The sequence below is a fragment of the Eptesicus fuscus genome, chromosome 21 (genome assembly GCF_027574615.1).
Source record: "Eptesicus fuscus isolate TK198812 chromosome 21, DD_ASM_mEF_20220401, whole genome shotgun sequence".
NCBI classification, from domain to species: Eukaryota; Metazoa; Chordata; class Mammalia; order Chiroptera; family Vespertilionidae; genus Eptesicus; species Eptesicus fuscus.
In genome coordinates, this window is record NC_072493.1 from 6,210,499 (window position 1) to 6,236,257 (window position 25,759).

At 61.3% G+C, this 25,759-nt stretch overlaps 2 protein-coding genes across 2 annotated transcripts; both read left to right on the forward strand.

Moving 5' to 3' along the window:
• Window positions 1-3,465: 3,465 nt before the first annotated feature.
• On the forward strand, window positions 3,466-11,465 carry POP4 (POP4 homolog, ribonuclease P/MRP subunit). The gene is made up of 7 exons (XM_028127021.2): window positions 3,466-3,680; window positions 6,782-6,834; window positions 8,130-8,353; window positions 9,432-9,509; window positions 9,651-9,712; window positions 10,072-10,173; window positions 11,027-11,465. Exons 1-7 carry the CDS (start codon window positions 3,635-3,637, stop codon window positions 11,161-11,163), a joined length of 702 nt encoding a protein of 233 aa, XP_027982822.2. The 5' UTR covers window positions 3,466-3,634; the 3' UTR covers window positions 11,164-11,465.
• A 7,923-nt stretch (window positions 11,466-19,388) lies between these two features.
• LOC129147659 (pleckstrin homology domain-containing family F member 1-like) lies at window positions 19,389-25,004 on the forward strand. Its single transcript, XM_054710596.1, has 2 exons — window positions 19,389-19,438; window positions 22,868-25,004. The coding sequence occupies exon 2, from the start codon at window positions 22,876-22,878 to the stop codon at window positions 23,719-23,721; it is 846 nt and encodes a 281-aa protein (XP_054566571.1). The 5' UTR covers window positions 19,389-19,438; window positions 22,868-22,875; the 3' UTR covers window positions 23,722-25,004.
• Window positions 25,005-25,759: the final 755 nt, after the last annotated feature.

Here is a 25,759-nt window from a genome sequence, read left to right on the forward strand (position 1 = left end):
ACCTCCTGGTTCCTAGGTCGACGCTGAGTCAGGCATCCCTCTCTCCTTTTCACCTTTCTCTTAAACCACTGGATGCGGTGACCGTTCCTCTGGCAGGAAAGGTATTGATCAAGCTCGTCCCCACTGTGTATAGAGGAACAAGCCGACTCCTCATGGCTGTGGTTTTCCGTGCCGTGGGCTGCAACCCTTTGAAGCAGTGGGTTTCCACAGGGAACTGCTCCCAGATGCGGGGGGGGGGGGCCCTCAGCCCTGTGTTAGGGTGCCATCTGGTAACAAACCCAATTTTCTGCTGCAGCTGCAGGCAGCTTCAAGGTTCCACGTTCCAAGACCACCCCCCCCCCAATAAAAGTGAACCAATCCTACCTAATAAAAGAGTAATAGGCAAATTGACCACACCTTCGCTACGCCAAGCCACGCCCACCAGCCAATTAGGGCGAGTATGCAAATTATCCCAACCAAGATGTCAGTTAATTTGAATATCAAGACATGTAGAAGGAAGCCAAGCACTGCAGAAGGGAGTGAAGCTGCAGAGAAGCAAGCAAGTGGGGCAAGGGAGAAGGAAGGGAAGCAGGCGGGATAGGGAGAAGGAAGGGAAGCAGGTGGGGCAGGGAAAAGGAAGGGAAGCAGGCGGGGCGGGGAGAAGGAAGGGAAGCAGGCAGGACAGGGAGAAGGAAGGGAAGCAGGTGGGGCAGGGAGAAGGAAGGGAAGCAGGCAGGGCAGGGAGAAGGAAGGGAAGCAGGTGGGGCAGGGAGAAGGAAGGGAAGCAGGCAGGACAGGGAGAAGGAAGGGAAGCAGGCGGGGCAGGGAGAAGGAAGGGAAGCAGGTGGGGCAGGGGAGAAGGAAGGGAAGCAGGCAGGGCAGGGAGAAGGAAGGGAAGCAGGCTGGGCAGGGAGAAGGAAGGGAAGCAGGTGGGGCAGGGAGAAGGAAGGGAAGCAGGCGGGGCAGGGAGAAGGAAGGGAAGCAGGCGGGGCAGGGAGAAGGAAGGGAAGCAGGGGGCAGGGGAGAAGGAAGGGAAGCAGGTGGGGCAGGGAGAAGGAAGGGAAGCAGGCGGGGCAGGGAGAAGGAAGGGAAGCAGGCTGGGGCGGGGGGAGAGGGAAGAGAAGCAGGCGGGGCGGGGGAGAGCACAGCAGGAAGCCCTATTTCAGGAATCTTCCTGCCACGGGCTACTAGTAAATAATAAATGCCAATGCAACCTGTCAGAGTCCAAACGTCCAAGTTAATATGAGAGCCAGTTCTCTGGGCGTTAAGGAACCTCATTATATAGGGAGATAGGTCTCCCTGCACACATGACCTTCATAAAAAATCTGAAGTGTGGCCTGGCCAGCGTGGCTCAGTGGTTGAGCGCTGACCTATGAACCAGGAAGTCACAGTTCAATTCCTGGTGAGGGCACATGCCTGGGTTGTGGGCTCCATCCCTAGTAAGGGGTGTACAGGAGGCAACCGATCAATGATTCCCTCTCATCACTGATGTTTCTCTCTCTCTCCCTCTCCCTTCCTCTCTGAAATCAATAAAAAATATATATTTTTTAAAATATCTGTCTGTGATCTTCAGTGGGTCTTTGGGAGTCAAACACCACAAAGCCAGGTGTCTTTGCTTTCTAGCCCCGCCCCAATGCATCCCACGGGGGGCTCCTACCCACCTAGGAAGCAGGTACTACTGTCAATTCCAGGTCACAAACAAGGCCGTCCTGTCGAGGAACAGCATCCTTCTCACACACACTGGGTTTCTTCATTTAAAAGAAGGAAGAAAAAATTCTGTATGGATACATACAGACCCATGCATGTATAGACACAGGTGTGTGTGCATATGCATATGTGTGCATATATACATGTATGTATATGTAAAAGCCTAAGAGACTGAATGACGAAACAACCGAACAACTGGTCGACCGGTAGCTATGACACACACTGACCAATAAAAGTGAACCAATCCTACCTAATAAAAGAGTAATATGCAAATTGACCACACCTTTGCTACGCCAAGCCACGCCCACCAGCCAATCAGGGCGAATATGCAAATTATCCCAACCAAGATGTCAGTTAATTTGAATATCAAGACATGTAGAAGGAAGCCAAGTGCTGCAGAAGGGAGCGAAGCTGCAGAGAAGCAAGCAATGGAGGAGCTCCCCCTGGTGGGCAGTGTGCTCCCACAGCGGGAGCTCTGCTCAGCTGACTGACCTGTCCCTGTGGCCCAGCAGCCCAGCGGCAGCCACTCCCTCCCTCTAGTCCTGCAGATCCAATCTCTGGAGAACGGGCCAGGCACTGAGGGACCGGCGCTGCCGGCACAACCCTGACAGCGCCACCGGCCTCCTGGAAGTAGGCCTCAGGCACTGTGGCCGCTTCCCCTCCCTAGACACTCAGCCAGGAAGAAAAGATATAAAAGCGGCCACCAGGTGGCTCCTGACAACCAGCAGGAACATTGGTGGGAGAGAACCGGATGCCAGGGCTGCAAGGGCGTCCCACCTCCCACCGGAGGGCCAATTGCGTCCTGGCACCCACCCCCACCCCCCTTCGGGATGGGCGCCAGAGGTAGGGCTCACAGCTGGCAAGCACCGCTATGGGTGGGCAGTGCGAGCCTCTCCGATCAGGACGGACTGGGCGCGAGTCCAAGGCAAGCGCAGCGGGGCGGGATGAGTGGGAGCAGCAGGCAGGAGCTGCAGGTGGCTTTGGACTGCGGGTTTCAGCCCAATCCCGGCAGGCTACCCCGAGGGACTCCACCAGTGCACAAATTGTGCACTGGGCCTCTAGTATAAAATAATAAACCGACTCTTTTTTAAACTTGGAGGATGACAACTTTCACTGAAAACGAAGGACTCCATGTTCTTGTTGCAGGTTTGGTGGTATTTCTTTGGGATGGGGACCTTTTCTTTGACTTAAATAATGGCAGGAAATCCATTTTCACAGAAATGCGCTTCTTTAGCAGCTGAGGCTCAATCCTTCCGAACTCGTGTATGAAACTTCTCGGGTCCTCCGCCTCACATCCTGTGAGCAGCCTTCTGAAGAAACCCCGAAAATGGGGCAAAACGCTAATTATAGAATCTGACAGCATACGGTGTTCACTGCAGAATTCTTCCATTTTCCTGTTTATGTGAAGATTTTTATAATAAACTGGGCTGGGGGGGGGCAGGGGTGTTTGCTGCAATACCATAGACTTCCCGTGGATCTTCCACAAAATCACTTTCACAAAATCAGGAGTGGGAGAACACCTGAATCCATGTTTGAAAGTTGATCATTCGGAGCTAATTTTAAAAAAGAAAAATGTTAAGGATTCCACAGGCGCTAGATGCAACCCTACGGCATTTAGCCTTCGCGGCTTCGGAAACACGAGGCTGAAAAAAGCCCCACTGCGCAGACTCCGCAGGGGCAGCCACGCCCCCTTCCCTCCCCCCCCCCCCCCGCAGCGTCGTCGGCACAAGGCGCATGCGCCGACCTAGTAGGCGCACTCAGTGACGTCACCGGCGGCATCACGCACCAGCGCCCAGCGCCTGCGAGCCCAAGCGTGTCGGTCTGCGGACTCTGTGCCGCGCGAGCTCGGGGACGAGGACCCTCTCCACCGCCGACTCCGACGACAGGGGCCGAGGTGGTCGCGGGCCCCGGAAGGAGGTGGAGGGAGGAAAAGTGTGAGCGGCGCCCGATGGAGACGTCATCAGAGCGCACCGGAAGCGGCCCCAGAATGAGGAGTGAGTGGGGCTGAGGGCCACGGGCTCGGACGTCAGGGATCGGGCATTGGGGAGTGAAAAGGGACGTCAGGGTGCGGGGTGCTGGGGAGTGAAAAGTGTCGCTGCGGAGTGCAAGTGGGGCTGTTGTGGGAATTGCCTCACTTTCCCTCGGGGAAACTGAGGCCCGGCTGGCCCGGCCCCGTCACTGAGCCTGGGGTTGGTGTCCGAGCTGGAGGCCGGTTCTCGGGGGCCGCTCGGTGGCGTGGGTGCTACGGGACCGACCAGGGCCTTCGCCCGACTTGACCGCTCCCTCCCGGGGTGGCCGTGGCCAAGGCCTGCCCGGCCTGCCGCTCTATGAACGACCCTAATGCGGTGAGGAGCCCTGGGCGCTTGCTGGGCAGTGACACCACCCCCGCCCCCGGCGTTGGCGGAGAGCTGTGCCCGAGGGGAGCCAGCGCTGGGGCAGCTGTAGGCAGGGGAGTGTAGACACCGTTGACACCGGCCTTTGCATCGGGGTTCCGAGTCCCACCTCTGCAGGTGCCTACCTGTGTGACCCAGTGTAGCGTCTCAGTGTATCCGAGCTTCCGTGTTCTCGGATGATAATAGGAATAATGACCACGTTACAGGATTCTTCAGAAGGGATGTGGCAAGTATTGCGGGCTCCATAAATGTTAGGTGTGTGTTGTGACTGAAAAGACCCCCAAGTCTTAGACACCTGGGCCTGGTGGAGCAATCATTCCTGGGGTTTCCGGCCTTGCAAGTTGCTCTCTACAAACAGGTTATACTCCTCACCTTACATTTGGGGGAGGACTAGACTCCATATAGAAGAATTGTAGCCACTTTGGTTTGTTGGATCAAATGTGCACAGGGACACAAAAGGGAAACTTACAGAGTATAGTGTGAACCAAATGTTCTAATATTTGGGTGCTTGAATCAGGGCTTTGTCTCATTCTTATTCTGTCCACGTCTCCAGTGCCACAGGTTTTCTTCAGAAAAACAAGTAAGAAACAGGATCGTGGATGTGTTTAGAAGTTGAAGCCACATTGGTGAATATATACACTGAGTGGCCAGATTATTATGATCTCTGAACACATAATAATCTGGCCACTCAGTGTGAGAGTGTGTGTGTGTGTGTGTGTGTGTGTGTGTGTGTGTGTATTAGAGGCCTGGTGCATGAATTCGTGCATGGGTGGGGTCCGGGCAGCCTGGCCAGGGGGAGGGGACATGGGCGGTTGGCTGGCCTGCCTGCTGGTTGAACTCCTGGTCGAGGGGACAATTTACATATTAGCCTTTTATTATATAGGATATACACTGAGTGGCCAGATTATTATGCGTTCAGAGATCATAATAATCTGGCCACTCAGTGTATATTTTGAGCTTGAAAAGAAACCTATTGTATTTTATCACTTTAGGACACCGTCAATTGTATGATCCAATTTCATAGATACCAAACTGAAGAATCTTTTTAACAAAATTTAATATTCCCAACCACCTGCATCACATAACTTTTATAAGTACCGTGCGCTAACCGATTGCGCCACTGGAGCTCCATGCATCACATAACTTTTAAATGAGTTACTCCATTACAAAGTGAGCAGCTCCTTAGCTCCTAACCTGTGGAATTGTCAACGTAAGAAGCATTCAAACCCATAGAGAATTTTCGTGAGTTATGTGAGCCAAACTGATGACAACTGCCAGGAAGCAAAATCTCAACGGATCAAGAAAATGCTCCTGAAAATGGCAGTTTGCACCCTATTTAATACATTACAATCAAAAGAGGAGGCAGGCCGAAACCGGTTTGGCTCAGTGGATAGAGCGTCGGCCTGTGGACTGGGGTCCCGGGTTTGGTTCCCGTCAAGGGCATGTGCCTTGGTTGCGGGCGCATCCCCAGTGGGGGCGGTGCAGGAGGCAGCTGATCGATGTTTCTCTCTCATCGATGTTTCTAGCTCTCTATCCCTCTCCCTCTCTGTGGGAAAATCAATAAAATATATTTTTTTGAAAAAAGAAACTTCCTTATCCTGCTAAAGGACATCTATAAAAAACTAATTTAAAAAAAAAGAGGCAGAAGTGGGCTACATGAAACCCACTGGTGATAGGTTATGGAGGCAGGAGAAAGCAAAGTAGGGTTGGGGGGTCTCTGGGATTGGATAAAAAGTAAAGTGATAGTCATGTACTTCTTGTACAGAGGTGGGTACAGGATAGTTAACAGTCAGCAATGAACACAATAACAGCAACAGTGAGGGCATCTGTGGTCTCCCCACTGGCTCGGCACCTGTGCTTTGAGGGGTCTGGAGAAAGGAATGGACTTTGACGTTCCAAAGGTCTGTTACCGTAGTTGCAAAACGACCGTAGACAGGCTCGATTAAGGTAAAGACGGACTTTTTTCAGGGAAGGTTCTAGCCTAGGCCAGTGGTCGGCAAACGCATCAGTCAGCAGAGCCAAATATCAACAGTATAACAATTGAAATTTCTTTTGAGAGCCAAATTTTTAAAACTTCTTCTAACGCCACTTCTTCAAAATAGACTCTCCCAGGCCGTGGTATTTTGTTGAAGAGCCACACTCAAGGAGCCAAAGAGCCGCATGTGGCTTGCAAGCCTCAGTTTGCCGACCACTGGCCTAGGACATGACTACCCACCATAAACTGCCTTTAGTTTAAAAGTTCTCATTTCAGACCCTCCTGTGTGGTTACGGGAGGTCTCTGCATTTGTAAGGCCGCCACGCAGGCCTCTCCTGAGCTCGTCAGGTGGAGTGTGTGGTCCTTTTCGTCCAGTGTTTTAAGCCCGTGCAGCTCCAAGTGTGGTCTGCTGACCTGCAGCTCCATCCGAGAACTTGCTAGAAAGGCAGGATACAGGAACGGGGCCCAAGAGTCTCTATGCTGATAAGTCCCAGAGGTCCCCCCGCACGTTCGTGTCCGAGAAGCGCCTTTTGAAGTCCGCCCTTGGGCTTTCTGTGATGGACGGGATCCGTGGGCAGGGTGAGAGCGTCCATGACAGCTTCGCCGCTGTGCCCTCTGCAGCCCCGCCTCCTGTCTGAAGAAGCACTGCTCTGTTCAGCGTTGACACCGCCTCGCCTCGGGCCTTACGCCCAGCAGGAATCATTTCGTGTCCTTGTCCCGTCCCCAGGTGGAATCTACCACGCCCTCTCCCAGAAAGAGGCCAAGGAGCTCGATGTCCAGGTAGGTGCTTGGCAGGTGGTCTGGGAGCGACGGGGCGATGACACAGATGGCTCGGTGGCCTCAAAGCCTTTCCGCGTCCCACTCCTCGTCTCCCCAGTCCCCGGGGCTCCAGCGGGGCCTGTTGTCCTGACGGCTGTCCCACACGCGGGTCTCCTTTCCCGTCGCGCCCAAGTCGGGCGTGGTTACCCGGGACCTCGGATTTGTGTCATCTCCCATTGTATGGGGACACTGGGCTGTGTCCCCCTGAAACCCACCCTGGGGACACTGTCATTTGACCTGGTCACTGGCTCCCCCTCACCCCCAACAGGGCAGGGAGATCTCATTTTGTGAGATTTGTGGATTCTTCTGGGATTTGCCCATTTGGCAGAAGCTGCGCCAGTGACTCATGAGGAGGGAGATGCCGTGAAATCAGGATTTTGAGACTGATTGGCCTTTATTTGGCTTCTCCATGGAGGACCGAGTATGTGTTCAAGACAGTCCAATCCTTTCAGTCCCCTCTCTGTGAGGGACTTGAAGCGTGTGCGTATCACAGCTTCTCCAGGGACACATCAGCCCGGGTGTTTACAGCCGCTTAGTACAGCGAGGATCCAGGAGGTGGCCTGCCAGAGGCCGGACCTCAGGAGGCAGAGCTGCCGGGGCTGGGGGGTGGGGGTGGGGGTGGGGGCAGCAGCATTTTCAGGGGCAGTGATGCTCCGAGTCCCCTCCAGAATTACACACTGTGACCGTCACGGTCACCTGAGGCTCTGCTGTGTGTCCAGAGAGCGAGCAGGAGACGGGAGGGGGCGGTGCTGAGATGCGCTGACAGGTCCTTCCCCCAGTGATGCGCCCACAGCCGGAAACCGAATAAGAGGACGGCGGCCCGCACTGTGAGCAAATGCAACTCCTGGCTGGCTGTGGCTAACCCTTCCTGAGGGTTAGATCCTCTCCTGCGAGGCCGGGGCTTGGCTCCGCCCTGAGCTGCCTCCAGTCATTACTGATTAAACGTGGCCCCTCTTCCCTCCCTGCGAAGACCAGGGCGTCTTTTCCTCCACAGAGAGAGGTGTGCTGTCACCACCAGGATGGCCTCAGGGAACAGGGTGGGCCGCTGGAGTGTGGCCTGGCTGTCTCCGTGTCGGCCACGGACTGGGGTCGGGATGTGGCTTTTGCACCTGGACAGCGGTGGGCGGGGGACAGCCGGCGCGCGGAGGCGGTGTGGTCGGGGAGGCAGCCTGCCTGTGAGGGCCCCGGCGGGCTGTGCCGGGCCGAGCAGTGAGCCCCCCCCCCCCCCCCGTTCACCCCCCCTGCTGTCCCACCAGCGCCCCGGAGCCCAGCGCGCCGAGGCCTTCCTGCAGGCCTTCCTGCGGCGCTGCACGCCCCACATGAGCCCGCGCGCCCGCGAGGACCAGCTGCAGCGCAAGGCCGTGGTGCTGGACTACTTCACCCGCCCGAGGCGGAAGGAGCAGAGGAGGCGGCCCCGGGGCCTGTCCGCGCGGCAGAGGAGGGCGCTGCGGCTCTTCGACATTAAGCCGGAGCAGCAGAGGTACCGGCCTTCCCGCCTGCCTTCCCGGCTGGTGCAGCCTCCCGCTTCTGCCACCAGGGGGGAGCCTTCCTTTACCAACCGGGACTGGGTTTGGGTTTGGCTTTTAATAGGGAGGCTGGTGAGTGGCTGGCTTCTGTCCCAATCCTAATAGGACCCTGCCTGTAGTGGTCTGTTGCCCATGGCAACAGGCTGGCTGTCTTCCAGCTCTTTTAGAAAAGAGCAACTGAGACTTCTTAATCTGTATCTCTAGAAGCTTCTCATAGCAGCAGGCAGAATCACCCACGTGTCGGGAAGCCTCCGCGAGGGACATGGCCCCCTTAGCGGGAGGGGCTCCTGCCTCCTGCCGGCCCCGCCCTCCTTGGCCCGGCTCTGGGTGTGGGTGCCGTGGGACTGTTTGTAGACTTTCGCTTCCAGACCGTAGCCAGCAGCCTCCTACACCCACTGTCCCTGGCTTCTCGAGAAATCAGCTGGGTTTGGGGGCAGGGGGGCCGTTGTCTGTCTCAGGGGGCCTCGTGGTGTCCTCACCGCTATGGCCCCCTTCAGGTTTGAGCCGCGGTTCTCCGTTCTCTAACCCACAGTTCCAGGTAAAGGACTCCCCAGAGGCGCCGGGATGTGTGACGGTGGCCCCCGAGGAGAGCCTTCGGGGTCCTCTGCTCCGCGCCCTCCCCTGCCAGGCAGACCCGTCACCTTCCCCGGGTCCTTCGTGACAGCCAGCAGCTCGTGTTGAACGAGGGCTCACCTAGCTCATCGTCCTGACGCGTGGGGCCGGGGCCTCAGAGTAGCAGGCGTCAGCAGGCCTGGAGTGGGTTTCTCGCGGAGAAGGCCAGGTGCCGTGTGCTGGCTGCCGTGCAGGCGGGTCCACCGCCTCGGCCCAGGCAGCGTGGCCGGGTGTGTCCGGCTGCTCCGGCGTCTCTAGACATTGCCTCGTGGTCTCAGGCCGCTGCCTGCGCTCCAGCTGCCACAGCTGTGTCCCTCGAATGGAGATGGTGGCCCAGGCATCCTTGGCGGGAAGCCGAGCGCTGTGCCTTGGACGGTGTCTTCGAGCTCAGTGCCTAGCTCCCACCCTCTGACTTTCCAGATATGACTTCTTCCTCCCCCTGCACGAGCTCTGGAAACAGTACATCCGGGACCTGTGCAATGGCCTCAGGCCAGACACGTGAGTTCAGTTTCTGAAGCCTTGCCCTTTGGGGAAACCCGTGTCTCGTGGACCCTGACCCTGACGGCTGTAGATGCGGCCTGGGAGCCCGCTTCCAGAGCTCTGTGTCCCGCAGACACTAGTCTTCTGTCTGCCCCGCAGGCAGCCCCAGGCGATCCAGGCCAAGCTGTTGAAGGCAGATCTCCATGGCGCCATTGTTTCAGGTAAGGGCCTGAGAGCAGGTGGCACGCGGGGCAGCATTGCGGGGTCAGGGGTCAGGGTGCTAGAGTGTTCCTGCCTGGGATGTCCCCAGGTTGGCGCTGGGCGGAGAGACATCCTCTAGGTGGTCTCTGCCCTCGCCACATGGCCCCGACTGCTGTCTGGAGGGTGTGGGACACACGTGTGACCTGGCTCGCGAATCCTGCCCACACCCTGGCCTGCGGGCCCCAAAGGACACCTTGTCGGCCATCGCAGGGTCACAGGCAGAGGGCGGGGAAGTGGGTCCTCCCTCCACTCAGTCCTGGCCCCCGGCACTCCTTCCCCGCTGGGCAAGGCCTGAGCTGGAACCGCTTCTCCTTTGCAGTCACGAAATCCAAGTGCCCCTCCTACGTGGGTGTCACAGGGATCCTCCTGCAGGAAACAAAGCACGTTTTCAAAATCATCACCAAAGGAGACCGCCTGAAAGGTGCGTCCTGTCCCCTCGGCGCTGTGGGCGGTGGGCGTCGCCAGCCCTCACCTTGTGGCCGCAGGGCCTCGGGTCAGCACCGACTCCAGGGATCTGCAGAGGCCACACCTGCCCCTGGGGGTGCAGGAGCTGCGCCCTTGGCTGTGAGCCTGTGGGTCCAGGGGGCCTGAGAGCCCCCCTCTAGCTCCCCGTCTAGCAACAGGTGTGAGCCACGCACAGGCACAGGAATTTCAAAACCACACATGGGGGTTTGGTTTCTTTAACTTTTTTTAAAAAAATGTTACCTTTCTTTAAAAAATATTTTTTAATTGATTTCAGAAAGGAAGGGAGAGAGAAAACGAAATATCATTGGTGGAGAATCATGGATCGGCTGCCTCCTGCCCGCTCCGCACTGGGGATGGAGCCTGCAAACTGGTCACATGCCCTGACCAGGAATCGAACCCTGACCTGGTTCATGGGTCGACACTTCTGAGCCATGTCGGCTGGCGGCTCCTTTAATTTTTGAGCTGGCTTTCCCGCCACTGCCGTCCGTTTCCCTGCAGGGCTTTCGCTCTGGTTTTCACCTGAGAGCATGGTCAGTGTTTCCCACCGAGCGCAGAGCTGCGAGCCCACTGAAAGCTCGGGGGAGACCTGGGCTGGAGTTGCCCTGGGCGTTCCTGGTGCTGAGAGGGGCTCACAGCCTTGAGCCCTGACCATCGGGGGCTGAGCTCTATGTATGACGGAGTGACCTGGCTGTGCAGGGTGACCCCGCGAGCCTGGTTTCCTGTGAGCTCATTCCAGAACCTCCGTGGGTATGCCTGCACGCGGGCGGGCTTGCTGTGGCCCCCATGCGGTCTCTCCTGCTCCCCTGCAGTGATCCCCAAGCTGGGCTGTGTGTTCTCTGTGGAAACCGACGGCTTCGTTTCCTACATTCACGGGAGCAAATTCCAGCTTCGGTCGAGCGAGCGGTCCGCCAAAAAGTTCAAAGCGAAGGGAACCATGGACCTGTGAGCGCTGCGGCCCACGGGTCACGGCTGAGAGGAACGCCGGCCCCGAGCCCAGCTCCTGGGAGATGGCAGGCACTTCCGGGGAGACCATTCCAGTCGGTAGGACACCTGGGAAGAAACGCCTGGTGTCGAGGAGCAGGGTGCATCATCCTGGGGACCTGCGTGTTCCTTCCTCCCGAGAAGAGCGGGGCAGGAGACACCGAGCGGCCCTGCTGGCTCGTGGGCGTGGGAGCTCTACCGCCCGTCCTGCGTCTGTGTGCTCTGTGACTCGAGCTGTTTGTGATAATAAAATGACCGTGGCCTTGGCTCGAGTTTCTGGGGCTCCTGCAGTGCAGCAGGTGGGAGGGTGGGGCCCGGGCAGGGCCGAGTCAGGCCTTGTCTCCGCTCTGCAGACACTGCCACAGGCGTGGGTCCCGGCTCTGGTCTGTGTCGGGTCTGGACCACAGTTTCTGCAAACAGCTGAACCCCCCACTCTGCCCTCCCTCTGGGGCCTGGGTGGGAAGAGGGGGCTCCCTGGAGGGGGCTCCGCATCCGAGCAGCTGTGGGATTTGAAGAATGTGGTCACCCCCAGGCTCAGGGGAGGGCCCGCAGAGCCATCGGGGACCTGGGGCCAGCAGGAGGAGAGATGGGCAGGGGCGTGGGGCTCTAGCTGCCAGTCCCAAATGCCCAGGAGACGCGGAGGCTCTGCCGCCGAGTGGGGGGTAGCTGCAGGAGCTGCTGGGGACGTTCCGGTCTGTGGGCAGGGGGCCTTCCACCGGCCATGCACCGTCCTGAAGTCGGGGCCTCAGTGTCACCCTCTGTCCAGGGGGCCAGCAGGCGATGGGGGTTTCCTGGAGAGGCACCTGGGACTCCTGCACCAGGATCGCAGGGTGCACGTGACCGCAGCCAGGTCCTGGGCTGCAGGGGGACCCCAGGGGTCCCGGGGAGCTTCGCGTCCTCTGCGACCCAGCTGCTCCCCTGTCACTGATATTTGGGGACCGTGGGCTCCAGATGGTGTCTGACGTCCCTCCAGCTCAGGCGTCTGGGCTGGGGCTCAAGACCGTGGCCTCGGGACGGCGCTTCCAGGTGCGGGAAAGGTCAGCGGCCTCGCTCGGGCTCTGAGAGTAAACATGGACGCGCCACCGTAATGCATGGTGAAGAGCTCCCTGGACAGCGACGTGCGTTCTCACTGCGTTGACGTTTCGTCGCTGTAGTGCCTAATTAAGACATCTGTTAAATGTCTCTAATATTAACTTAATCAAGGGGCTTCTGGTAGAACTGTATTGGAATTGTCCATTTAATTAACTGCACGGCCCTTAATGGGTGTCTTAAACAGGCGTCATTAACAAGGGTGGGAGACAGATTAAAACGAGGCCGTGACGCTCCCGGTGGTTTCCCTGGGCTGTGAAGGGCGAGCGGGGCGTAGTGGATGTGGAGCCGCGGGGTGCGGGCTGGCGTCCCTCGGGCCCAGCCTGGCTGTCCTGGCGGCTTTGCCCACAGAAGAGGTGGCAGCAGCCCCCGCGGCCTCTCCCAGGAAGTGGTCCTAGGCCTGGTCAGGGTGAGGCGGGGTGGAGAGGAGGAAGAGGGAGGAGAGAGTACCTCGCAGAGACGCTCACTAAACACCAGCAGGTGCGTAGATCTCACGCTCACGGCCCCACCAGTGTCCTTGAGTGCCATGGTTCCCCTCACCCTCTTGCCACCTCCCAGGCCCAGCTCCTGTCCCCACCGCATCTCAGCCACAGCCTCCCTGCCCCTCCCTCCACACTCGGCCCTGGCACAGCCAGGTGACCTCTGTGACCCGTGACTCATGTCCTGTCACTCACTCTTCTGCCCAAACCCACGCATGAGTTGCCAGGACCCTGAGAAGGACAGCCGCTCCTGCCCCAGCGGGCCGCCTCTACGACCCTCTCTCAGCCCCTAAACCCTCCCACCCGTGTCCTGCCGCCTCCGCACACTGCCTCCTCCTTGGCCTCTTTGCTGGAACTCCAGCCCCAGGCAGCCCCTCTGCACTCAGCCCTCCCCCACCCCTTCCTCAGCAGCCCTATGGTCCCTCCATGGTTCCTCCCCACTGGACCCTCCTGCACTTTCCACCCCACTTAGCCCTGAACCACCGTGCCTGCTCCTTACTGGAATATAAGATGGGCCGCCAGGGCTTGTCTGTCTCCACCATCATCACGGGGTAACCTCGGGCAACTAGACGGCCTTGCACACAGTGAGTGCAGTTAAATATTTGTGTGCAATCAGAAGAAAACAGAACGCCAAGGGTGGGCCTGACCATGGGTGAGCCAGGCGTCTGCCCAGTTCTCCGTCCGCTCCTTTCAGCGGTGGGGGGGGGGGGGGGGCGGCGCGGGGAGGAGAAGGGAGGGTAGACCTAATGCCACCTCCTCAGAGGAGGACCGAGCGGCCACTTGGCAGAGGGTCACCTCCCAGGCCCCTCTCCGGCCCTTGGCTGCCCTGTGACAGCCGCTGGCGGCAGCCCCTCTGGGGAAGGTCTCTGCAGATGCTCCTGCGGGGCCGGCCCCTGGGGCGGGAAGGCTGCTCTGTGTGAGGCGGCTCAGCTCCCTGAGCGGATGGCAGCCTCCCGGAGCTGCTGGGGCCTGGGGCTGTCAGTGCTGGGGTCTGGGGCTGTCAGTGCTGGGGTCTGGGGCTGTCAGTGTAGGGGGTCTGGGGCTGTCAGTGCTGGGCTCTGGGGCTGTCAGTGCTGGGGGTCTGGGCTGTCAGTGCTGGGGTCTGGGGCTGTCAGTGCTGGGGCCTGGGGCTGTCAGTGTTGGGGGTCTGGGGCTGTCAGTGTTGGGGTCTGGGGCTGTCAGTGTTGGGGGTCTGGGGCTGTCAGTGTTGGGGGTCTGGGGCTGTCAGTGCTGGGGTCTGGGGCTGTCAGTGCTGGGGGTCTGGGGCTGTCAGTGTTGGGGGTCTGGGGCTGTCAGTGCTGGGGTCTGGGGCTGTCAGTGCAGGGGGTCTGGGGCTGTCAGTGCTGGGGGTCTGGGGCTGTCAGTGCAGGGGGTCGGGGGCTGTCAGTGCTGGGGTCTGGGGCTGTCAGTGCTGGGGTCTGGGGCTGTCAGTGTTGGGGGTCTGGGGCTGTCAGTGCTGGGGTCTGGGGCTGTCAGTGCAAGGGGTCTGGGGCTGTCAGTGTTGGGGGTCTGGGGCTGTCAGTGCTGGGGGTCTGGGGCTGTCAGTGCAGGGGGTCTGGGGCTGTCAGTGCTGGGGGTCTGGGGCTGTCAGTGCTGGGCCCTGGGGCTGTCAGTGCTGGGTTCTGGGGCTGTCAGTGTAGGGGTTCTGGGGCTGTCAGTGCTGGGGGTCTGGGGCTGTCAGTGCTGGGGTCTGGGGCTGTCAGTGCTGGGGGTCTGGGGCTGTCAGTGTTGGGGGTCTGGGGATGTCAGTGCTGGGGTCTGGGGCTGTCAGTGCTGGGGTCTGGGCTGTCAGTACTGGGATCTGGGGCTGTCAGTGCTGGGGGTCTGGGGCTGTCAGTGCTGGGCCCTGGGGCTGTCAGTGCTGGGGTCTGGGGCTGTCAGTGCTGGGGTCTAGGGCTGTCAGTGCTGGGCCCTGGGGCTGTCAGTGCTGGGGTCTGGGGCTGTCAGTGCTGGGGCCTGGGGCTGTCAGTGCTGGGGTCTGGGGCTGTCAGTGCTGGGGTCTGGGGCTGTCAGTGCTGGGGGTCTGGGCTGTCAGTGCTGGGGTCTGGGGCTGTCAGTGCTGGGGTCTGGGGCTGTCAGTGCTGGGGTCTGGGGCTGTCAGTGCTGGGGTCTGGGGCTGTCAGTGTAGGGGGTCTGGGGCTGTCAGTGCAGGGGGTCTGGGGCTGTCAGTGCTGGGGTCTGGGGCTGTCAGTGCTGGGGTCTGGGGCTGTCAGTGCTGGGGTCTGGGGCTGTCAGTGTTGGGGTCTGGGGCTGTCAGTGCTGGGGTCTGGGGCTGTCAGTGCTGGGGTCTGGGGCTGTCAGTGCTGGGGTCTGGGGCTGTCAGTGCTGGGCCCTGGGGCTGTCAGTGCTGGGGTCTGGGGCTGTCAGTGCAGGGGGTCTGGGGCTGTCAGTGCTGGGGTCTGGGGCTGTCAGTGCTGGGGGTCTGGGGCTGTCAGTGCAGGGGGTCTGGGGCTGTCAGTGCTGGGGGTCTGGGGCTGTCAGTGTTGGGGGTCTGGGGCTGTCAGTGCTGGGGGTCTGGGGCTGTCAGTGCAGGGGGTCTGGGGCTGTCAGTGCAGGGGGTCTGGGGCTGTCAGTGCTGGGGTCTGGGGCTGTCAGTGCTGGGGGTCTGGGGCTGTCAGTGCAGGGGGTCTGGGGCTGTCAGTGCTGGGCTCTGGGGCTGTCAGTGTAGGGGGTCTGGGGCTGTCAGTGCAGGGGGTCTGGGGCTGTCAGTGCAGGGGGTCTGGGGCTGTCAGTGCTGGGGTCTGGGGCTGTCAGTGCTGGGGTCTGGGGCTGTCAGTGCTGGGGGTCTGGGGCTGTCAGTGTTGGGGGTCTGGGGCAGTCAGTGCTGGGCCCTGGGGCTGTCAGTGTAGGGGGTCTGGGGCTGTCAGTGCTGGGGTCTGGGGCTGTCAGTGCTGGAGTCTGGGGCTGTCAGTGCTGGGGGTCTGGGGCTGTCAGTGCAGGGGGTCTGGGGCTGTCAGTGCAGGGGGTCTGGGGCTGTCAGTGCTGGGGGTCTGGGGCTGTCAGTGCTGGGGTCTGGGGCTGTCAGTGCTGGGAGCGGGCGGCAGGGAGGAGGGCGGGAGGAGAGGGTTGCAGGCTCAGGAGGCAGTGTTTCCGCAGCCGCTGGTGAGGTACAGAAATCACTGTTTCCGGCTCAGGGAGCAGTTATCCCGGGTTCGTCCCCCAAGAGAAGCCACACTCGCTTCCCACAATCAGGACCTGTCGTGCAAAGATGTGCCACCTTTTCTGGGACTTAATTTTATCTTGAGAAGTCTCATCCCCAAGTTTAAAAAATAAAGCTACAGGAAATGTGACTTGAGATGGAGTTTACATACATGTAATCCTTAAGACACACATGTGCTTACAGATGCGCAAACATGGGTCACGGTTCTGAGTTCCATGCTTCCCTGGACTTATCCAACCCTTGTGGCCCCCCTGGGAGGTCAGTGCGGCAGGATCCCCATTTACAGACAAGGAAACTGAGGCAGGGAGGGTGGGTCATGTGCCCAGAGAAGAGCTGGGATTTGAACCCCAGAGCTTGGCCCCGAGAGTGTGTGCCCTTGACTGCTGCTCTCCACCCCCCAGCACATGGGACGCTCGGGCCTCTCAGACACACCAGCAGCACCCCTGCACGCACACACATGCATGCACGCATGCACATACCCGCACACAGGCTCTCTCCGCCTCCCCGAGTCCTGGTACAGAGGAGAGGCTGCCCCTGCAGCCTCAGGGAAGCCGGGCCTCTCCCGGTTTGAAACTTCCTCATCCGCTCCCCGGAGCGGGCGCCCCAGCGTCCCCAGCGCCACTGCCCACTCTACCCCCTCAACACCTTGTGAGGCAGGTGGGACTCGGCCTGTGTGTTCATTTGGGGAAACTGAGGCCCAGAGAGAAAAAGCAAGTGGCCAGAGTCATCCTGGGAGGAGTGGGCAGAGCGGGGCGGGGTGCCAGCCCCACCCCAGCCATGTTCCTCTAGGGGCCCTGCCCCTGGCCGGTAGGTAAGGCCCCAAGTAGGGTGGTGGCATTTTTGAGGGTCCCTTGCAGCCCAGAACAGGCACTCTAGCATCCAGGTCGGGGCGTGGGGGGGGGGGCTGAGGGGTGACACCCCACATCCCACTGGATGCCCACCCTCTGGCCCCTCCCACAGCCACAGGGCAGCTGCAGAAGGGTTTTCATTCATTGTCTGCCTCCAGGGGCCTGCACCCCACCGAGCTGTGAATCTCAGCTCCTCCCTCACCCTCTTTGCAGCACAAAAAATAAAATAATACAAAACAAAATAAATGACTCGGGAATTGGTGTTTAATTAAGCAATAAGACTCGCTGGAGCCTGGCAGCCGCCTCATAAAACCACTCCCATTGAGTCCAAATGAACCTCAGATCAGCACCAGTGTGATGAGATGATTGCTCCCAGGAGCTACTCCCACCAGGTCTTCCCCAGAGCTGGCTCCTGGCTCCCGGCTGGCAGGAGGGAGGGAGGGAGCCACTCCACTCCGAGGCTGGGGGAGATGGAAACACCAATCCTAGCTGTCTGGGCGTGGTTCAGTGGTTGAGCGTTGACCTATGAGCCAGGAGGTCACAGTTGGATTCCAGGTTGGGGAACATGCGTGAGTTGCAGGCTCGGTCCCTAGTGGGGGGCGTGCAGGAGACAGCTGTTCCATGATTCTCTCATTTAGGTTTCTCTCCCTCTCCCTTCCTCTCTGACAGCAATAAAAATATATGAGGCCAAAACCGGTTTGGCTCAGTGGATAGAGCGTAGGTCTGCGGACTGAAGGGTCCCAGGTTCGATTCCGGTCAAGGGCATGTACATTGGTTGCAGGCACATCCCCGGTGGGGGGTGTGCAGAAGGCAGCTGGTCGATGTTTCTCTCTCATCGATGTTTCTAGCTCTCTATCCCTCTCCCTTCCTCTCTGTAAAAAAATCAATAAAATATATAAAATTATATATGTATATATATATGGAGGGGGAGGGGGAGGAAGAGGAAGGAGGGAGGACCTGGGGACTCCTCAGGGTCCTTATGTCTAAAGTGGTGAAGCAGCCTTGGCCTCCGGTGTGACTGAGACGGTGTGCGTGCTCGTAGCTCAAACACATGGCTGTTTGCTTTTCTTTATGTTTTCCCAGCTTTCCTTTTTGTTCCCCAGTCCTGAGCCCTGAGCCCTGAGCCCTGAGCCCGGGAGGCGCAGAACAGGCCTCGGGGAGCCCTGGCCTTTTCCTCAGCTTGCGGCTGGGCTGACTCAGCTTCTGCGTCTCTGTGAGTCACGAGTTTTTCCTCTTCCTGGAGGAGCATGGCCCTCCGCCCAGGTCTCCTCCGACCACGCGGCCCGTGGGGAGGGACAGGCAGCTGCAGGACGGAGTCTGTGCTGCCTCCAGGGCCTTCCCCGGAGCTCCATCCAGAGCAGCACAGCTGGCAGGAAGGGCAGATGAGGAGACAGAGGTCCTAGTGGACCCCTGACCAACAGTGAGACAAGGCTTGTTGGGGTGTCCTGACTCCAGGACCAACATCCTTTCCCCAGTTTTCCAGAACCATGGAAACACCTCCTTCTCCAGACACCTGCTCTGGGCCTGGCACAGTGCTGGGTGCCAGGCAGGGTGCTGTGGCAAACCACATAGCTGTGCCCGCGGCATAAAAAACGTGTACACCTGGGATGGCATTTCCCAGAGTCCTCATGTCCCAGCTGACCTCTGAGGTTACACCTCGGCGCTTGGGGTCCCAAGGGCTCATCTCCCCCTCTGTATTGAGGCCTGGCTGCCCCATCAAGACCCATAAATCCACAGGCTTCCAGAACTGCAGGGACGTCTGTGGGCACACTGAGCGATAGGGACCCACGGAGCTCTGTGGGGGCGGCAGTGACCGGGAAACCCACGCGCTGTCTGAGGGCTCAGCTCTGCCTGGAGATGGGCACCATGGCTTACCTTCTGTGCATGTTGGACAATTTCCACTAAAAAGGTTTAAAGTAGATAAAATGCGCCAGGCCGTGTGGCTCAGTGGTTGAGCGTCTACCTCTAAACCAGGTCACCGGTCAGGGCATTTGCCTGGTTGTGGCTTGATCCCCAGTAGGGGGCGCACAGGAGGCAGCCATCGAGGATTCTCATCATTGATGTTTCTCTCTCTCTACCTCTCCCTTCCTCTCTGAAATCAATAAAAATATATTTAAAAGTTAATTTAAAAAAATAGATAAAATGCTGCTGATTTGTTAATATGATTATTAACCTCTAGCGGAGATGACCACGTCAGCGGGCAGCCGGGAGGCCCCCAGAGGTGGGGAGGCCCAGCCCCGCCCCGCCCTCCGCCCTCCCCTGGCCCGCTCCCACCGCCCCGCAGCCGGCCGGCCGAGGTCCAGGACCCACCTGCCCCGGGTGAGAGCGGCCGGTGTGCGGAGCGCGGCGGCGGAGAGGAAACCGGGAACCAGCCGGAGGCGGCCAGCAGGGCGTCCCGCCCAGGCCCGCCCGCAGGGCACACGACCCACGCACTCAGCTCGGGCCGCTCGGGCCGCTCCGCCCGCGCACATTTCTCAGGACTCGGGCTCTGCGGGCTGGGCGCCCAGGCCCCGCCCCCGCCGCGCGCCAGGGCTCCGATTGGCGGAGCCGCCCAGGGGGCGTGTCCGGGAGAGTTCGGACGCGGCGGGGGCGGTGCGGGGCTGGGCAGCAGCGGGCGAGCGGGACGCGGCGCGGATTGTGGGCGCGCGGGGTCCCGGCGGAGAGGTAAGCGCCCCCCAGGGCCAGGCAGGGCAGGAACGCGCGGAGCAGGGGGCTCCCGCCGGCCGCCCACACGCCCCGCACCGCCAGGTCCAGGTGGGTGCGCAGCCAGGACGGCTCGGCCTCTGGCTCGCAGCGTAGGCGCGGAGCAGGGCGCTCATTGCTGGCGGCAAGGCTGGAGGCGAGGTGGGGGCTTCAGGGGCTCCGAGGAGAGAGGGGAGGACAGAAGAGGGGGCGCCGGGGCTGCGGCAGGGTTCTCGGGATGCGCGACGTGTGAACGGAGGGGGCTCCGCGGGCGCCCGGGGCCGGCAGGGAGCTCAGCGCGCCCGTTGTCCGGGGTGTTGTTTGGAGAGACCTGGCCTCCCCCGCCGTCGGGGCCTCCTTCCTGGTCCCTGTCCGCGGGGTCTGGAGAGGTGGGGACCGCTGCCCCAGCGGAGGGAGGGGGGTGCGTGGCGGCCTGGGCCTCACGGGCCTCTCATTGAGGAGCCGCCTGCCCTCTGACCGTGGAGTTTGTGACTTGGTGGGAGTTGTCGAAGGAAGCAGGGCTGGGCGCCCATGCCACGGAAGAAGTCAGTGAGGCCGCGCCCTCCCGCCTAGAATCCGTCTGATCCCCTCCCTCTCCCGCTGGAGGAGCGGGCCGCGCTGGAGTGGGGTGTCCGCCAGCCCCCTGCAGGTGGGGAAGGAGGCCCATCACCCACACTCGCTCTCCATGCCCGCCGGCCGGAGAGGGCAATGTTTGGAATCTGAACAAAGCTGTCTCAGCGCAGGAAGGGGGTGGGGACCGCTCTTGCCACAGTTTCCAGTTAGAGGAGGGGTGTTCCTGGTAGTGATTCCCACTGGGGTCTCTGCAGGCCTGACCTCAGCCCTGGGGCTGCCAAGACCCAGAGGTGAGGCCGCCCAGCTGAGCTGAGGGACCTGCCCGACCCGCCTGCCCCAAGGGGCCCATGACAGGGGGGGTGGGGGTGGGGGGTGAGGGCGCGGTGAAGATCTGATTCTGCTTTTAGTAAAGAGCAGCCTTCAGCCTGGCTGGCGTGGCTCAGTGGTTGACATTGACCTGTAAACCAGGTCACGGGTTCGAATCCCAGTCTGGGCACAGGCCCAGGTTGTGGGCTCGATCCCCACCCAGTGTAGGGCATGCAGGAGGCAGCTGATCAGTGATTCCCTCTCATCACTGATGTGTGTGTCTCTCTCTCCCTCGCCCTTCCTCTCTGAGTCAGTGGGAATCTATTTAAAAATAAATGAATAAATAGAGAAGAGCAGCCTGCAGCCGCCCGGGCAGTTCAGAGCTGGGCTCCCGGGTCAGTCCACAGGGACCCGGGCAGTGACTCCGAGGAAGGAGGGCCTCAGGGGCGCAGTGAGGAAGGCCTGAGTGAGGGAACACTGGATGGCGTCCGCTGTGCTGTGTCCCTGAGCTGTGGTTTAGTTTCCTCTTTCCTGTTCCTGGGGGGGGGGGGGGGGGGGGGCTTCTGGGAAGCCCGGGGCCTGGGAGGCTGAGAGGTGGGCCCTCTGCATGGGGGAGAGCACTTGGCCAGTGGCACCACCTTCATCCACACCCCCTCAAACTCCTCCCGAACCTGGTGCCCTGGGAGAACACCCCAGCTCCTCCTGGCTGTGGGCTGCAAAGACAGGGCCTTGCCGGCCCCTCTGACCTGACCTCACCCGCCTCCCTCCGCGGCCTCCGAGGGTCAGGTCCCTGGGCTGCTCCCTGGCCCAGAACAGGCTCCCCTCCGGCCTGTGTAGGGCTGGTTCCCTCACAGGGTGCAGGGGGTGCCAGGTGACTGTCCCCGATCCTGCTGGCACCCCCATCCCTGCCCCACGCCAGCCTTCCTCCTGGCGGCCAGCACTCCCATCAGAAATGACCTGCTCGGTTCTCCTAGCAAATACCTCCCACCAGGAGGTCTGCCTCTGAGGGCTGGTCCCCCTCCCTGCTTCGAAGGTGCCCACACCCCTCTCCCAGGTGCCCACACCCCTCCCAGGGCTCAGCGCTGTCCTCCCTCAGTGGAAGAAGGGAGGGAGGGAGGGAGGTCATTTTCTGGTGAGAACAGAAAAGAGAAAAGGCCTCCCCATCAGCTGGGGGTGGGGTGGGGGGGGGGAGGCAGGAGGAGGCAGGGCTGCTGTTTTTACCAAGAAAAACCTCCAGGTCCTGTCACCCAGGGTGGGAGGCTCCTGTCATGGGGAGGTGGGCGGATGCTGGGGAGCCGCTGGGACCTGGCCAGGCGCCTATGCTCACTTCCTCCAGGCCATGCCCACTGGCCTTTGGTCAGGGGACCTGCAAGCAGCCCCAGAGCTCACCGACCACAGGGCCCCCAGGGCCCCCCCCTCCCTCTTCTCGGCCCCGGGCCCGTCCCCCTCAGCGCTGGGGTCATAGGTCTCGGTCCTTGGCTGCAGCCTGGGCTCCCATCCCGGCCTGCCAGGCGCCTGACCAGGAATGTGCCTGGCACGTGGGCTGTGGTGGCGGCCGCCCTCTGCCCTGCTCCCTCTGGCCCTCGGGAGTGTTGGAAAGGTCACCACGAGCCACTTACAAAGCACCTACTGTGTGCTCAGCCCTGTCCCAAGTGCCGGGGCTACAGCCATGAACAGGAAAAGGCTCCTGCTTGCATGGAGCTGAGATCTGAGCGAGGGAGGCAGGCGGTGGACGGCGTGGAGCTGTGTCCCACCCCGTATGCCAAGGCTCCCGGGGTCCCCGCCGCCCCCAGGGACAGTGTGCTGTCTTTTATTTTTTTTTTTAATCTTTTTTTGTTGAAAGTATTACATATGTCCCCTTTTTTTCCCCATTGACCCCCTCTAGCCCGCCCCCTGCTCCCCACCCTATAGTCTGTGTCCATGGGTTATGCATAGATGCATACAAGGTCCTTGGTTGATCTCCTTCCTCCTATTTATCCTCCTCCATCTTCCTCTGAGGTTCAACAGTCTGTTCTGTGCTTCTATGTCTCTGGATCTATTTTGTTCATCAGTTTTTTTCTTTAAAATATATTTGTATTGATTTCACAGAGGAAGAGAGAGAGAGAGAAACATCAATGATAAGAGAGAACTATCAATCAGCTGCCACCTGCACGCCCCCTACTGGGGATGAAGCCCACAACCTGGGCCAGTGCCCTGACCTGGAATCGAACCCTGACCTCCTGGTTCATAGGTCGATGCTCAGCCACAGAGCAATGCCCACCGGGCCATCCGTTTATTTTGTTCCTTAGATGCCACATAGGAGTGAGTCACGTGATCCTTGTTCTCTGATGGGCTTATTTCACTTCCCATGATGCTCTCCGTCTGAGTGCTGCCTCCCCATCCCTGGCTCCCCACGCCCCTCCCCTGGGACCCCTCCCCGCCCAGTGACTCCTTGTCTAAGGCTGGGCCTCTGGGCACGGAGTGGGTGGAGGTGGGTGGGCAGTGTGGTCCCTCCCGGGTGCCGCCCCCTGACGCCCTGTGCGCCCCCCACAGCCGCGAGGATGGTGGAGCACCTGGCCAACACGGAGGTGAACCGCCGGCGCATCGCCCAGGTGGAGAGCTGCTTCGGGGCGTCGGGGCAGCCGCTGGCGCTGCCGGGCCGCGTGCTGCTGGGCGAGGGCGTGCTGACCAAGGAGTGCCGCAAGAGGGCCCAGCCGCGCGCCTTCTTCCTCTTCAGCGACATCCTGGTCTACGGCAGCATCGTGCTCAGCGGGCGCCGCTACCGCGCCCAGCGCGTCATCCCGCTGGAGGAGGTGACGCTGGAGCCGCTGCCCGAGACGCTGCAGGCCCGCAACCGCTGGCTGATCCGCACGGCCCGCAAGTCCTTCGTGGTGTCGGCCGCCTCGGCCACGGAGCGCCAGGAGTGGATCCGCCACATCGAGGAGTGCGTGCGGCGGCAGCTGCGGGCCACGGGTCGCGCGCCCAGCACGGAGCACGCGGCGCCCTGGGTGCCCGACAAGGCCACGGACATCTGCATGCGCTGCACGCACACCCGCTTCTCGGCGCTCACGCGGCGCCACCACTGCCGCCAGTGCGGCTTCGTGGTCTGCGGGGACTGCTCCCGAGCACGCGTCCTGCTGCCCCGCCTGGCGCCCAAGCCCCAGCGTGTCTGCAGCCTCTGCTACCGCCAGCTGGCCGCCCAGAGGCGCCAGGGGGAGGGCGAGGGGCAGGAGGCGGGGGGCCAGGCCGCGGGGTCCCCTTCCGGGGCTGGGGCCTGCTGCGGGGTGTCCAGTGGGGACGAGGACGAGGACTCGGAGGAGGACAAGGAGGGCGGCGGGGAGGGCGACTGGCCCAGCCGGGTCAGGTTCTACGACTCCGGGGTCTCCTGGTCCTCCTTCCACAGCTGAGGGCGGCCTCGGGCTGTGGGGTAGCCCCAGTCACCCTGCATCCGCCTGCACAGCCTCCTGCTCCCGAGGGCGGGAGACCCCGAAGCTGCCCGGCTCCCCAGGACCCCGCCCTGGCTGGTGGGCGGCGGTGGCAGTGGCACCCCCAGCACCCTCCTCCGGACATGGGGGTCTCTGTCCACTTGGGGTTGTTCTCTTTCCAGACAGCAAACCCCACACTCACCCTCCTGGGGACGAAGGCCATTGCTCAGCCGAGAGCTGTGCTGCCCGAGGGGCAGGCCCGGGCGCCTCCTGGGACAGAGCGGGTCCTGCTTCTCTGAGGCCGTGATCCACGGCACGTGACCTGCGGCCAGGACTCCCCCAGGGACCATGGGGCTCCAGGAATCAGGCCTGCCCACCCCTCTTGCTGGTGCCCGCCTGCCGGTCAGCTGGGCTCTGTTGGGCTGGGCATGTGGCTCCCCGAGCGGCGGTGCCCCCCAGGCTGGCGCCTCCAGGCCCTCCTCCCTCCCTGTGGCCCGGAAGCCGTGTTCGCTGTGGGACTGACTTCTGGTACAGAAGCCGAACCAGACGACTCCTCATAAACAGGAAGTCACCGCGGACGTGGTTGAAAGCCCAGGTGTCATCCCGGCTTGTACACCAGAGGCTGACCCCGTGCTCGGGCAGCTGTCCACCGTGACCCAGACCCGGACGTGGGCACCATGGGCTCAGGTGTTCCCACCGCATTGGGGTGGTTCCCACGCACACACCCGCCCGCCAGGGGCCCCAGCACCTGCATCAGTAACGTGCTGAGTGGGGACAGCGTGAGGCAGCCAGGAGCCGCGCGTCCAGCTGGGCCCGGGCTGCCCGGAGGCGGGAGTGTTGATGGGGAGGCACAGGTGCAGCGAGTGTGTGTTGGGGCAGGAGCCGGATGCCCGCCTGGCCCACGCCTGGCCCCAGAGCCATGGGCCCTTTCAGGTTGCCTCCAGCGGTGCTTCTGCCATTTTTGCCCACCGCCTGGCGCTGTGGCAGGGCCGGCTCACTGCCAGCTAGACGGGGTGCCTTCGGGCCTGGAGAGTCAGCAACGGTCCCAGCAGGGCTGTCAGTGCACCAGCGAGGTCTGCGTGCGGCACACGCCTGGTCCGCTGCCTGGAACTGCCAGGTCTCAAATATCCCCCTGACTCTGACTCAGCAGGGGTTCTGGCTCCAGGTGTGAGGCTCAGCCTGCTGTTCCAGGCACCACCACTGGAGGGGTGGAGAGCGAGGTTCCCTGGGCCTGTGAGGCCTTCCTCATGGGGCAGAGGGACAGGACCAGGGCTGTGGCGGGGGAGGGGGCGGGAGGGGGCAGAGGAGGTGCGTCCAACAAGGACTGGTTTGCCTACAAGCCTGGGCCTCGCTGGCCACACAAACTGGTCGGAGCTGGTTTTGCCTGGACAGAGGGCTCTGGGCAGACAGGTCACAGGGTGAGGGGCAACTTCCTGAAGCCAGATGGGGATGGGGTGCCCTCTCAGCAATGAGGCCAGGCAGCCGGCCCCTTCACCCTGCATGGTGCTGGGCAAGGGGTGCGCAGTCCCAGCCACGGCCTCCAGGTTTGATCTCCTCCCCAGTGCCTTCCCCGCCTGGTCCCTGGTCCGGGGCAGCGTTCACTGGGGCAGGAGCCAGGTCTGCAGGCAGCCGGGGGCGGGCAGGGGCCAGGGCCCTGTTCTGAGTCCCTCCTAGAATCCACCTCCTGCTGGCTCCCCACACCTCCACCCCGACCCCCACCTCGAGGAGCCAGCTCCAGAATGTTCCAGCGCTGACTACAGAAAGGCAGGCCCCAGTGGGGACGGGGTGGGCGGGCAGAGCCAGACACTCTGGGCTAAAAGCAGGGGCACTTTCAGTCCCTGGAGCCTGCGCTTCCCAGGGGCTTCCCTCCAGCAGGAGGCTTTCCAGACCCAGCCTGTCCGGGCTCCCAGGCGGCAGGGGGAGTGGGGCCTCGTCTGCCCGCAGTTCTATCTCCCGGTAACCTGCCTTCCAGCTGCCACTGCAGTGCCCTGCATCCAGCTTTTATATGACCAGCATTCTT

Coding starts and splice junctions, on each gene's coding strand:
- POP4 (XM_028127021.2), top strand. CDS start 3,635: ATGGAGACGTCATCAGAGCGCACCGGAAGCGGCCCCAGAATGAGGA. Junction 9,510..9,650: donor AATGGCCTCAGGCCAGACAC/GTGAGTTCAGTT, acceptor TCTGCCCCGCAG/GCAGCCCCAGGCGATCCAGG. Junction 9,713..10,071: donor CCATGGCGCCATTGTTTCAG/GTAAGGGCCTGA, acceptor TCTCCTTTGCAG/TCACGAAATCCAAGTGCCCC.
- LOC129147659 (XM_054710596.1), top strand. CDS start 22,876: ATGGTGGAGCACCTGGCCAACACGGAGGTGAACCGCCGGCGCATCGCC.